This window comes from Hyperolius riggenbachi, chromosome 3, assembly GCF_040937935.1.
Source record: "Hyperolius riggenbachi isolate aHypRig1 chromosome 3, aHypRig1.pri, whole genome shotgun sequence".
Lineage (NCBI taxonomy): Eukaryota > Metazoa > Chordata > Amphibia > Anura > Hyperoliidae > Hyperolius > Hyperolius riggenbachi.
This window is the reverse complement of record NC_090648.1, coordinates 159,254,939-159,269,311: the sequence shown is the minus strand read 5'-3', so window position 1 is coordinate 159,269,311 and position 14,373 is coordinate 159,254,939. Positions and strand designations below refer to the sequence as shown.

The 14,373-nt window shown below is 43.5% G+C and overlaps 1 protein-coding gene across 1 annotated transcript in view; it reads left to right on the top strand.

The window, feature by feature from the left end:
• SLCO3A1 (solute carrier organic anion transporter family member 3A1) overlaps positions 1-14,373 on the top strand; it is a 383,290-nt gene that overhangs the window by 59,212 nt on the left and 309,705 nt on the right. The window contains exon 2 of the mRNA XM_068275155.1: positions 652-1,117. Within this exon, the coding sequence (XP_068131256.1) occupies positions 652-1,117 (466 nt within the window). The remainder of the gene's footprint in view (positions 1-651; positions 1,118-14,373) is intronic.

Below are 14,373 nucleotides of genomic sequence, written 5' to 3'. Positions count from 1 at the left end.
TACTAGACATATGTAACATACATTTAGTAATTTTAAACTAGAGTGCAACCGGATTACATGATGGGTACTAGTTTGTGTGTTTAATCAGTTCTTGTTCAGTTTGGCATTTGCAGAAATATAACTTTTGTTGTGTGAATACTTCATCCTACTACCAATTACTGAATCTGAGAGAGCCTAAGCGCTTTGAGTCCTATAGGAGAAAAGCGCTATAGAAATGTTATTGTATTGTGTTATTGTATTGAAGATTAGAAAGCCTCAGCGATTTGTTCAGTCATGCTATTTCTTGCAAAAATATTAGGTTTTATTCTACACGACTCCTTAGACATACTATAGAGTATGATGTATTTGGTGGGGAAGGGAGAGTAGAGGGGATGGTGTTTTGGCACTGGTGTTCCTGGGATAGGTGCAGAGGATGTGGGAGGAGGCAGAGTCAGGACCTCACGATCAGAGCTGAAATGGTTCATAGGATTGTAATTAGTCTTAATATGACCTGGGGGTTGAGAGGACTTTGTATGGTACATTGATAAGTTAGTTGGGAACATGGGAAGGGACTCATTCATTGAAAATGGATGGAATTGAACTGTAACTCGTATTTCTCTATGGTGTCAAAACTCATAAAGTGTACATTGTAATGTGTTGTTTTCCTTGCAGGTCAGTGTGCTGACAACCTTGGAACGAAGGTTTAACCTGCAGAGTGCTGATGTTGGAGTCATTGCCAGCAGCTTTGAGATTGGGAATTTGGCTCTCATATTGTTTGTGAGTTACTTTGGAGCTCGGGGACACAGGCCACGCTTGATTGGATGCGGAGGCATAGTCATGGCTCTAGGAGCTTTTCTATCAGCCCTTCCTGAGTTCCTGACGCACCAGTATGAATATGAATCTGGTGAAATCCGATGGGGAGCAGAAGGAAGAGACGTTTGTGCTGTTAATGGTTCCTCTACTGAAGACCTTCCTGAACCAGAGATTATCTGCAGAAATACTACCACCACCAATATGATGTACTTGCTTCTCATTGGAGCTCAAGTGCTTCTGGGAATTGGTGCTACGCCTGTGCAGCCTTTGGGAGTAGCATACATTGATGACCATGTCAGACGGAAAGATTCTTCTCTCTATATAGGTAAAGTAAGACAATGTTAAAAATAGTTCATAAATGTGTTATTTCTACAGATATGAGATTAACATTATTTTCAAGATGATCAAAATGTAAACTGATGCAAGAAAAATGGTTCTGCTTATGCAATAATTAATTGTATGAGTTTTACTAATGGAAAAAAGAACATTAGTAACATAGAACAGTGTCGCACATTTTTATTTCCAGTTTAAGGGCTTCATTTTTAAGACTGCATTCTAAACAGCAGCTGTGACAGTAAAATCTGATTTGTTGAGCTGCTTGCAAAGCAAAGAGAAGTACTGTAAAGACTCTTTAAACATTTTTTGCACTAAAACCTTATCAGCAGTGTTTTCTCATACAGATAAAACTCTTTTGACTTATATTTACTCCCTTGGAGGAAAGTTCAGGGGCCGAGTGCTGTACAGACAACTTACTCTGTGATAGTGTGCTGCACGATGGAGTAACTTAGAACAGGAAGGGGAAGAATGTCTTTAAATGCTGAATTTTTTGGCTAAGTCAGCCACAGACGGCAGTTCAGTATAGACCTTTAGTCTAAAAGAGCCTGCAAGAAACGATGTCCCCAAACACTGTTTTCTGTTATGTGCTAGAGAGTAGTCAGTACTGCGTCAGTACAGTAGCAGTCAGTACTGCAGTCAGTACAGTAGCAGTCAGTACATAACTTCTATATGGAATTGGTGAACTTCTTTGTTAAATTAATGACGAGAGAGCTCTGTATTGAAAACAGGCAGAATTCAAAGTCGTTTCATTCAGGGCTGTGGAGTTTTTGGGTACTTGGAGTCGGAGTTGGTGATTAAATAAATTGAGGAGTCGGAGTCAGATGATTTTTGTACCCATTTCATAGCCCTGCAAGGGCTGTGAAGTCATGGTTTAAGGAGTCAGAGTTGGAGCAATTTTGGGTACCTGGAGTCGGAGTCGGTTGTTTCATAATCTGAGGAGTCGGAGTCGCATGATTTGTGTACCTACTCCACAGCCCTGGATTGCTCTTGTGGGCAGAGCAGGGATTTAAGACCAACAACTAACTAATATGTGATCACACTTATTCAGCGAGGCCTGTAGAACCACAAGTTAGTTACTGTATAAATGTTGTAAATTAACTGCTGTATCACAAATGGAAGCAGAATTTGTAACATGCTGTGTTGTTAAATACCAATTCTTCATTCTTTTTAACTTTTTATTTGGAAGAAAGAAGAGTAAAGCAATTGTTAAGTAAATCATGGTTGTTATATTGCCTTCTAAGTATTGCTTCATTTTGCGTTTTTTTCATAATTGCTCTAGCATTATGCTTTAATATGATGCAGCTTGACAGGAGGAATGATGTTCCAGCATATCCCTTTGGTTATTGTCCTGAATATTTCAGGTGCTCTGAACCTGGGGTGTCTGTTATACAGATGATTGCATTGCCTGCAATCCCTCCTGTATCTTATTATTGACCATAACTATATTGGCTCCATTGATCAGTAGTGAGATTGGGAGGGCCATGACCAAGGTCTGTATTAAACACTGTAAGCTATAGGATTTGGGGCATTCAGGCAGAAGGTTTCTGGAAATGATCTAAACAATCTCAAACATTGTTTCTGACAAGTTGCAAGCATGTTTAGGCCTTTATGGTGCCCAATCATGGTACATTTTTTTTCATCCAATCTTACCATGTCTATGTAATATAAGGGAACTGCCTAAATTATCCTTTCAGCATATTCACTTAATTTACTCTTATACTACATACAAATGGTAAGATTGGATGAAAACAATTGTACCATGTATGGGCACCATTAGGAGGAGCTAGAAAATCAGTGAATGCCCCAACAGTAGAGATGATCAGTGAAATGCACATTATATGCAACTTGAAATTGAGTCAATCCAACACACTTCCTGCTGTTTTCGACTGTCTCAACTCCAACCGGAGTACAATTTGCTTGCAATCCAAAACTGTATGTATTTTATTGGTTATCTACGTAAAAAAAAAAAAAAGTGATCCTGTCTTTAGTAGAGATTTGCAAACAATTCTCATGGACATCATGTGATCAGTATTATGAGGTGATTGATTTGTAAGTCTTTGATTGGCTCGTCATAGGGGATAGCAATAGCCTTCCCTCCCCTAAGGAGCTGCTGTTGGACCCAAAGGCAGAACGGACCCAGATTGTTACTGACTAGTTTAATGCTCATTTCTTTCCTATGCCTTCCAACTTCTTACTCCCAGATACTTTCACCAAAGCTCAATGAAGGAGTTTAAAGTGGTATTATTCTCACTTTAAGGAGAGAGTTGTACAATGTGTGGAGAGTAGTGGCGGGGAGGATCACATATGCAGAGCCTGCAGGGAAACTGTGATCACAGCAGATAAATTGGGCACAAGGGGCACCTGGTGTTTTGGGCACTGCCATAGGCCAAAATGCAATTTGTGGCTATGGCAGTGCAGAGTGTGTAAATTGGGCTCTGGAGGTGACGGAGCAGCTGAGCAGCAGTGAATCTAATGGAGGTGGAGTTTGGCTATTGTATAGCCTTACTCCAGCTTTTGGCAGTTCTTTAATAAAGGGCGCTAAAATATGTTATAGCTGAGCACTGTTCAGCTCTTGAGGTGGTTTGCTTTTGGAAATGGACAATGGGCATCAAGGGTTCCAATACTTCTGCAGTGGGGTCGACTCCGCTGTGGGCACTGGTAGTTTGCTTTTGGGATTGGCTTGACGTTGTAATTTGGCTGCTTGGGGTTTGGCTACAGCAGGTGGTAAGGCTTAGGCTATAGCAGTTAATGCTCGATTAAATAATATGGGGAATAAGTGGTACCAATTTAGCTTTGTGCTCTGGCACTGCAATCTTACTACACATGCGTGGCAGTCTGACAGGCGCAGAATGTGCCACTGTAATCAGAGATAAGGTGTCAGCGTCTGGGCCTGTCTTCTTGTGGGGTTCTTTAAGTAGCTATAAAGGAGCGGCGGTGCATTTCAGCTGTTGCCCCGGGGGGACTGTAGAAGACTAATCTACCTACATTTTTTCTTCTATAGCCTCATGGGTGGATCTCTCTTTTTCTTCACATAATTACAGTTCGCCTCCCCTGTGACAGACTGATCTATGCAAAAGGCCGTTTGAAAGAGGATTTTCTTACCGACTATATTACCTATTTAAAATGTATCTGTGACCTTTTTTTTTTAAATAATAAATATTATCTTTTTTATATACTGTATTTATTATTTATTTTTTATATTTTCGCTATAGTGGCCCTTTAAATCCTGTGTAAGTAGTCATACAAGGAATATTTTGATAGTAACTTACAATAGCATACATTTTGTTAAAACAAGTTGCTAGGAAATGTGTGACCAGAGAAAAGGTTTTGAACCCAGAAGAGCACCGTACAGTGCATGCATTCAGAAATAACAGTTACTCTGGAAATAAAACTTAGTTCATGCAGGTATTTAATAGTGACGTTCAGCACGCATCTCTGCCTCTTGCTGAGTATTCCTCAAATTCTGGGTCCAAAAAAGCTTTTAATGGCTCAGCACAAAGTTCTGCAGTCACTGAGGCACATGCAACACTTGTTGGGCCGTGCCAATGCTTTGATCTACTGCCTCCCCGGTGGACTTCTTTGCTGGAAGAACATAATGTTTTCTCTATTCAGCATCTGCGTCCTCTAAGCTCCAAGATGGCCAGAGAGGCTTCAGTCTGCTTGTATTATGTCCTTCATACATCACTTACCCATACGCTAACATATTACGTGCATTTTTCAAGAAAGTGTATAGCACCTGCATGAATATGTATCAGATATTTCAATAAAGTTTAACTCCATGGAGATAAAGTTTTATTCTACTTTTGAACAGATTAGAGAAAGGCTAGAACATTTATCAGGTTTTTTTGTTGCCTGTGACTTCAAATGGCAGATTTCCCCTGTCTCCTTCTGTTTAATGACCATGTTACCAGAGCAGAAATGTTGAAAATCCTGTTGGTAGAGATACAGGCATGTAGAAAATGGATCCCCACACATAACTGTAGTTTAAAAAAAATAATTATTAATTGACATATCTACAGTTTAAAAGGTACGCAAAACACACAGCAGGTTGCAGCAGCTAACATATTTTCGGACCTCCAGAGTTCTTGTTCATACAGTGGACACTCTCCTCCTCTTCCATTGTGCTAGATATGTGTGAACTAGGGCATTATAAGTAAGGACCCCGGAGGTCTAAAACATATCACTGCAAGCTGCTTTGAGTTTTGCTAACCTTTTAAAATGTGGATATGTCCATTAATAAACATGTTTTTTTTTAACTACAGAGTGCACACTGATCCAACGCAGTCTCTGTATTAGGGGTTTGAGTGCATTTTCTAACCTTTTGTGGAGAGACGTAAGCAGCAATAAAATCTGTACCAGAAGTTGTAAGCATTCTAGGAAATTTGGGCCCACAGTCAAAAGGGAACTTGGGTGTCGTATAGACCACAAAGGCAATTACAGCTATAGCGCCATCCAGTGGGAAATATGGGTGCAGGAGACGATGACTGTATCTGAAAAGATAGAGGGAAGGGGCTGCGATACTGTCATAGATAACGGTGTCGGGAGTCGGTTAGTGTTAGGAGTAGGTAGGGGTACGTCAGCATTAGACTTAGAGAGCGGTAGTTTAGCATTAGGCGTAGGCAAGAGGGGTTAATGTTAGGCTTAGATATTGCAAGGTTAGTGTTAGGAGTAGGTAGGGAGGGGTAGTGTGATGCTTAGCTTGATCCCAATAGTTGAATATTGACAATATAGAATACCTGCAGCATTGCTGATATTTTACTTGTGCCTTCATTTTTCCAGCGGCCTTCTGTGATAGATGCGTTGTAAGGGCCATGTCACTTAGCAACACATATCCTAAGCAGCTGCTACTAATGTTATCCTATACAACTGCTAAAGCTAGCCATACATCTAGTAATGATAGGTAGATTCGACCAAGAGACAAATCTCTCTCTAATCTAATCTGATTAGAGAGAGATCTATCGGCTGCTCGTACACTGCTGGCCGATTCCCCATCAATTTCATGCTGAAATCTACCTGAAATCGGCCTTGTGACGCTGCATCCGACCACCTCGCTGCATCTATGCTTTCCCCTTGGTGATAAATGTCCCCCCGGTTGCCCAGTACAAGGTATATATTACCTGTCCGCAACCTCCGCTTGTCCCTGCTGGCTCCAGGTGCACTTTATTCTTCATACACGCATGCCACGTGCTTGCCTAGTAACATGGCTGCATCTATGACATTTGACCGCATATACACGCCCTTACAAGGAAACCACATGGGGTGCACGGTTATGGAGGGGCGAATGTGGGTGGAGCCTGCGGGGACAAGCGGAGGCCGCAGACAGGTAATGTATAACATGCATGGGGCACACTTAACATTGGGGGGGGCGGGCAGCGGCAGGGGTTTTCTTCGCATTAGTCGATCATCCCAAAATTGCACGCCGTTACCCCCGCACACCCGATTGAGCAAGTCGGTCCAACATCTTGCAGCATGCGCAATATGTGACTATGCAACAGATTTCAGGACCGAAATTGGTTGCATTGTCGGTCAGGCATGCACTTGCCGGCACGGATTTTCATCCAATTCCATTATAATAATCGAATCAGATGGTGGATCGGCCTCCAAGTCGCCTCATGTATGGCCACCTTAAAGGAAACATCCAGGATGAATAAAAAGTAATAATCTACTTACCTGGGGCTCCCTCCAGCCCCTGGCAGCCATCCTGTGCCCTTGCTGCAGCTCCGCCTCACGCTGGTGGCCCGGAGTCCCCTCCAGTACAAGAGGCCTACTTGCGTTCCAGGGTGCGGCTCACGTAGTCATGCTGACATCACCCGGACTGTACTGCACAGGAGTAGTAATTCTGCACTTGCGAAGTACAGTCCGGATGACGTAAACATGACTCAGTGAACCACATGGTGAATTGCAAGCAGATGCCAACCTGGGGAGGTCGGCATCTGCACCGGAGGGGACCGGGATCCACCGGAGCTGCGGCGAGGGCACAGGACAGCTGCCGGAGGCTGGAGGAAGCCCCAGGTAAGTAGATTTTTACTTTTTATTTATCCTGGACTTTCCCTTTAAAGAGTAACTAAGGCAGAAAATACCTAATACATTCTCTACTGCAGGCTAATAGAGCAGTAGAAAGGATGCTAACCAGGCAATGTAAATATTCAAAATCATTCTTACTTGAGTATATTTCTCTCCTCATGTCCCAGTCTCTAAAAGTGAACGCAAGCCGCAGAGAGAGTGACAGGCATGCTGAATCAGCCTGATTGGCTGATGCCTCTGTCACTCATCTCTCTGCAGTGCGATTGGCCGCCTGGTCTCCCTTTGTCTGCCTGGTCGCCGCTGCTGTTAGAGTGCACGGAGGGGGGCCAGAGGCTATCTCCTGTCACTGTCCTCTGCCCCCCTCCTCCAGTGGCATGTCCGCCCCCCCCCCCCCGGCGTTCTGCCGCCCGCCGTCGCCGCATTCTCCTTTTTCCCCGCACTGAGCTTTGGGGGAAGGATAAAGGTGGTGCACACACACAGACTCCCGGAATAATGGTTCCAGGCGCTGCAGTATCCTACACTCTGCACTAGTGCAGAGAATAGATGAGAACGACAGCGCTTGGATCCATTATTAGGTGAGTCTGTGTGTGGCTGCTGCATTTATTCCTCCCCGCTGTGCTCAGAGTCAGTGCGGGGAGGAGAGGGATGCTGGGGGGGAAGAAGATCTAGCCGGACACAAGATGGCCCCTGCCAGCAACAGGAACCTTCTAATATATAAATATGATTATAACTTTGACACCCAGATACATCTGTTATGTAAGTAGAGCATGTATTTATCTACTTATGTATGTGTTTTTTTGAGGGGGCATTTTGGAGCTAACAGTTGCTCTTTAACAACTCTGTGACAATATAGCTGCAGCAATAAGATACTGTGACATAGCTGCTAGCAACTGCATTGGATAACATTAGTAGCAACTGCTTAGTATTTTTATTGCTGTGACTAGCTGCAGCTACTTTTATGTGATGTGGCCCTAACTCTTTCCCACAGTAGTCAAATACAAACATTTGCAATTGCTTTCTTTGTTCTTGTTGGACAGATCTTGCCTTATTTTCAGTTACTGGTGACATGTCATCAAGTGGCAATAAAATCTGGCCTTCCCCACTCTGCTCAAGGCTAAAATGAAATGGCGTGGCTTTAATTCCACTATATTGACGTGTTTATTGCAGGCATTTGTGTTTGGCTTCTGACATAGACTCTTGAAGGATTTTGAGTGGTGTATATGAATTCTCAATGAGATCTTCTGGAACAGCGTTCATTTGTATGCATTGTTGCTTTGACCATGAATCACATTTTGATTGATTGCTGGGAACACAGCTTGTCTGGTTGGTCTGGCAATTAACCCTTTTTAGTACTGTTGTCATTAATGTCAAATAACATAAACATAAAAATGAAATATAAATCATTATTGTCCAATACATGGCCAAGGCTGGATTTTTTTCTATTTCCACTTTTAGGCCAACTTTCTGGTGGCTGCCCGTCCATGTGCACAAGCCCCCTCCCATTCCATGTGCAGCCCCCTCTCCCATATGTAACATCCATATTCAACTCCCTTTTCCAAGTGTGACACCTATGTGTAGCTGCCCCTCTCTGCCATTTATTGCTCCTTTGGGCAGCAGTTCCTCTCTTTTTTGTGTTTCTCCGTATCTCCAACCTTTTTTCTGTATGCAGCAAACCTTTCTTCCATGTCCAGCTGCCTGTACATGACAGACATTAAACTGTACCACAGGTGCGTTGTAAATGCATTGTAAAGAGCTCAATTTCTCCTGAAATCACATTTTTCTCTGGCTCTGTGTCTGCCCTCTGTTTAATGCCGCAGTCCATTCGGGTCCCTGCATTGGACAAATGCCGGCATACTGATCCCAGAGCTCCAGCAGACACATGTCAGGCTCTCACTGGTTGCAATAGACCAATGGGAATCGACCCTCCCCAGGGAGGTTTCTAATTGGTAGTGCACCAATGGAAATCCTTACTGGGGAGGGATAATTCCCATTGGTCTGTTGCAAACCAATGAGAGTTAGTAAATGAATGCACGATGTAACAAATTGATCTGTTTCAACAGAAAACAGAACAGTTTTATACAGGATCAGTTTTTGATCTGGTACAGTGTGAACCTGCCCTTAGTAGTGACCTATTAGGGCTAGGCAAAGACAGACAACACCAAAATGTAGTCTGCTGTGGATTTACCCCTTCTCAGAATACAGAGCTTTTCTTATTCTAGAGCACAGGATGTGATCACTTTCCATCATCTGAAAGCATTGGTAGGAACTGCTCCCTATAGAATGAAACAATTAATATGTCTAAAAAAGCTTTCTGTAGTTCAGCAGGAGGTTGAATACAAAATCATGTCCAATTTTCAAATTTGCTTGCTTTGTTGGCATTACTTGTTAAATGAGACGATCGGAACACCGAGCCGAATCTTAATCAGCCTCAAGATTGTTCTGATTACTTTGTCAGCAGACAGATGCTTTTCTCCATTTTTATATTTTTTTTTTCTGTGAAAATGTACTTGCTGTAAATAAAATAAATGCAGCTGATGCATCTGTACAAGCAAACAAGGAATTTGCAGTGTTGAGCAATTTCCATCTAGTTAATCAGCTTTTACATTTACAAACACTTTTTGCAAATTGAGGTAAAATAATCATGAGTTGGTGTTTTACAGATTTCATTTTTTTAGAGAACATAACATTCATGATTATATGCATACTATCAGGGCCGGTTTTCTCATGAAGCAAGGTGAAACATTTGCATCAGGTGCAGAGATTACAGGGGCAGCATGTTTGTACTGTGTTTACACTAACAGCATGCAGTCAGAGTAGGAGGAGAAGTGAGAGGAGAGCGAGGTGAAGAGGTTATCATTGGGGAAAAGCAGCATGTTGCGCTGTGTGAGGAGTCTGACAGTGAGTGAGGAGGGGGAGGAAGGAAAGCAGCAGTGTTTCATTTGACTTGCACAAAAGAAATGAGGAGTTGGCACTGCTGTCTTGACTGAGGAAGAATGGAGGATGGAGGATGGCCGACTGGCTGAGGGTGAGCAGTTTGTTTGTCACAGACTCGCAGCCAGCCAGTGTGCTATTGTGTTGAGCTGCAGCATGTCATGTGAGAACATTAAATGAAGCAGAGTATATTGCCGATGCTGTGCTATAGTTAAAAATTGGGGGGGGGGGGGGCGCTTGCGCATCCTCACACGTTTGCCGCATTATTTGCCTTTACATTGGACATACTGAATAATAAGGGGGATAGATATTGGCTGCATTGAGTACCGGGGGGAGTGTAGTGGGGGGGGGGGGGGGTGGCAGACACTAGCCTAGTCTGTGATTCTATTGGATACTTAGCTGTTCATATTACTAAGTCCAGAACTACAGTAGTCAGAAAGTTTTCCTCACAGCAGGCAGTTTCCAAGCCAATATCCAAATCACCATCTAAGAGTTTAGTAAACGGGTTGGCTAGATGTTACCTTTTTGTGGAAACAAATATTTCAAAATTTGAATCACAATTTTGGATCACAATATGTGAAGTGCAAGTGAGACAGTTTCAGGCTATGTGGATGTGGTTGACCATTATTGGCTTCAACATCCTCACTGTTCAGACTGCAAAAAGGGGGGGGGGGTGGTATTCAGAGCCCCAATCTGTTTGCTAAAACTGCAGCCTGTAGCACTGCCAGTCTTTTGTCCAGAAACTAACTAGTGCCTGAGCTCCTGAAGGTACAATAAAAATGATTTATCTGGCGTCATGTAATTTACACAGATGCAAGGAAACTGTGCAAGTAGGAATACATTTATGCCTGCACTAGGGCTTTCAAAATAGACCGGAGTTTTGCTGCACAATTGATTTCACATGAAACTGAGCTTATCCCTGATTATCACACAAGGGGTTAAGTGAAGTAGGTTGCATATGCCAGTGTCAGTCCATTATGGAGATGGAAAGAAAATGTCCTTTGTGCCCACAGGAATACCGCAGAACAGGGCGAAATGAAGTAGACTGAAATGATTTTCCTTTTCATCATGAAAATTGCTGAGCACATCACAAGCGCGAAAACGACACGTATGTATTAGCAATAACATGGCCACAAGGGATCCTGTCTCATTATTCTTGTCTGCAGATGGGCTTTGATAAGATTAAATTGCACATAACTCTGTAAGGATCTCATGATATAACCCTCTTTGTTATGGTCTGTTGCGTTGATGATAACAGAGAGTCTACAAGGCCAGAGCAGGCTGGAGCGGATTTCTGACACAATGTACAGCTCAGGAAGCCCCCTCAGAAGCAGAACGTTTTCAAAATCATATGTTATCTTTAGCTGACCTTTGTCAGGATACATTAATAAAGAAATAAAAAACGAAGCCATTCGCCTGCTCAAGCGCATGCAAAACATTGGGACGAAAATAAACACTGCGTCCATAAATTGCGTAATGATGATGAGAGGCTTGAAATGTCCTCCAGGCTCGGCGCTGTAAAATGAAATGGCCCAATAATGATAAGCCTCTGGTTGCCCAGAGCTTTGCTGTTTCTTGCTTCTTTCCTCACATATGCACAAAGACATTACCGAAATGGAGGAAATGATGAAAATTTAATGGAAAATATTCAGGAAATGTCTTCCACAAGCAAGTGTGTCAATGAAAAGAGGCTCTCCTGTGTCTTGCGACTTGTGAGGTGGCATTCTGAGCCGTCCTTTACAGAGTTCTGACTTCAGAATGGTTTGTGTCAAGTTCTTCAGCTTGTCATTCCATCTCATTTCATGTTGTCAATCTCAGGCTTTATGTCAAAACAAAAAGCATAGTAATTCTCACCCATAACCAAGTAATTGCACAAGCTCAGTGCTATTTTTCAGATCTCTGCTTCTAAGAGCAAACTTGGCTCCCAGAAGAAGCATTAAAATCCATCGTACATCTTCTTATTATTATCATATTTTAATTATAAAGTGTCAACCTATTATGCAGTGAGGAACAATAAACTACTTAGATAAGGATTGCAGACTATTTCACAGGAGACTGGAGCTATGCCCAATCAAGTATACTGTTTAAGCGGGGGGTGGCCAAACATTTTGGACCAAGGGCCATATAACTGGCAAAATTAAACATTTTTTTTGTGAGAGTTACAATATTTCTATTATATTTTGTAAAATAAAAATTTCCACAGAAAATAAACCATATAGCATGTGTGCTGTCAGCATGTCCCCTTCAGTGTGCAGTGGCAGCTGCTAATGAGTGGCTGCTGCTGCTGACACAGTGGTGGCTGCTGCTAGCATAGTGGGGGCTACTGCTGGCATAAGTGGCTACCCATCACTCATCCAGTCCAGACCCATGTCTCTGTTCTTGTTCCCCCTCTGCTGTTCCTCGTCCTTTATCAGGACTTTTTCCGGAGTCTCATAGTAATATTCACTATAGGACTACAAAAATGGTTGGAGTGACTTGCCTTCTTAAAGGGATACTGTAGGGGGGTCGGGGGAAAATGAGCTGAACTTACCCGGGGCTTCTAATGGTCCCCCGCAGACATCCTGTGTTGGCGCAGCCACTCCCCAATGCTCCGGCCCCGCCTCCGGTTCACTTCTGGAATTTCTGACTTTAAAGTCAGAAAACCACTGCGCCTGCGTTGCCGTGTCCTCGATCCCGCTGATGTCACCAGGAGTGTACTGCGCAGACACAGACCATACTGGGCCTGCGCTGTGTGCTCTTGATGACATCAGCGGGATCGAGGACACGGCAACGCAGGCACAGTGGTTTTCTGACTTTAAAGTCAGAAATTCCAGAAGTGAACCGGAGGCGGGGCCGGAGCATCGGTGAGTGGCTGCGCCAACACAGGATGTCTGCGGGGGACCGTTAGAAGCCCCGGGTAAGTTCAGCTCATTTTCCCCCGACCCCCCTACAGTATCCCTTTAAGACACAAGGAACTTGCGATAATTCAGCTTCAAGTAAACTGCTTTGGTTAAAAAATGACTGATATTTTTCCCAGTGTATACTGAGTATACACTCTGCTTCCCATTTCTTTTTAGTTCTATATTAATTCCTATGAGACTACGGGGGGGGGGGTTAGAAGGGTGACAGGTGACACGGGTTGGCTCTAAAGATTAATGCAATAGTAATGCTGCGCTCAATCTGATAAGGGTACTTAGTAGTGGTGCGAGCTGCAAGCAGCGTCCTCTGTACAGGTAATCCAAACTTTTTAAGTCTGATACTGCTGTCCTCGTGAACATCCAATAATGTCACATGTGGGAAAAAAAGACAGAAGAAAAGCAAAACATAGGGTGTAACGTATGTACTAGGTTCACCCTTAGTGCCACTTCACACACTTCCAGGAATAGTGAATAAGCTCACAACCGGGATAACCTCCACCGCTCCCTATAGAGTGGCCGCTTACCCTCAGTATTCTTGTATACAAGCACAACCTCTGGCAGCCACTGTCTTTATAAAAAACTTCCTAGAGCCAATGTAAGAATAAAACATAGCGTAATCCCGTTTATTAAGACAATAAAACCCTGCTAACAAATCTGCTTACAATGTCATCACTTGTAAAAGAGCATATCACAGTAGTATACTGCACCAGAACATCAGCGTGTCCGCCGGCTGGGTGTAGCTGTTATCCTCGCTCCTTAGCAAGTATGCGTGCGTGCGTATGTCCAAGCTCCGCCCTACGCGTTTCGTCACAGGGCATGACTCATCAGGGGACATTACTGGATGTTCATGAGGAGTACAAGCGCAGCAGTATCGAACATATAAAGATTGGCTCTAAAAATGGATGCACGTGGCACCGCAGCACGGCCTATTGGCCGCAGGCAATGAAATCCCACAAGAGCCTTGCAGGCCACTGGAAAAGGCTCGGGGGGGGGGGGGCACATTTGGCCCACGGGCAGGACTTTGGACACCCCTAGTCAAAGAGGACGGGAATGTTGGATATTGTGGTAGGGGTTACACTTGCTTAAAATGGAGTGCGTATTTGCGTTGCTTCCCAATGCCCAGTCTAAGTGCAGTGGAAACAATGTGCATTTTCCTGCAGTAGCAGGATTCCCTGTTGCCGACAGTTAGCTGCTCTCAGCCGGCAGTCAGCCAAGAATGGAGATCTGTTTTGCCACTGGCTCAAGTGTGACGCCTTCCATGAAAGATGAGAAAATAAGAATTTGGCTAAAGTATACCAGAGCCGAATAAAGCTAGAGAGACTTTCTCCTCTCTGCCCCCCGTATCTTACCTAAAAGACCTCCCGTGACCCTCTTTTGGGTTGCCGGAGTCAGG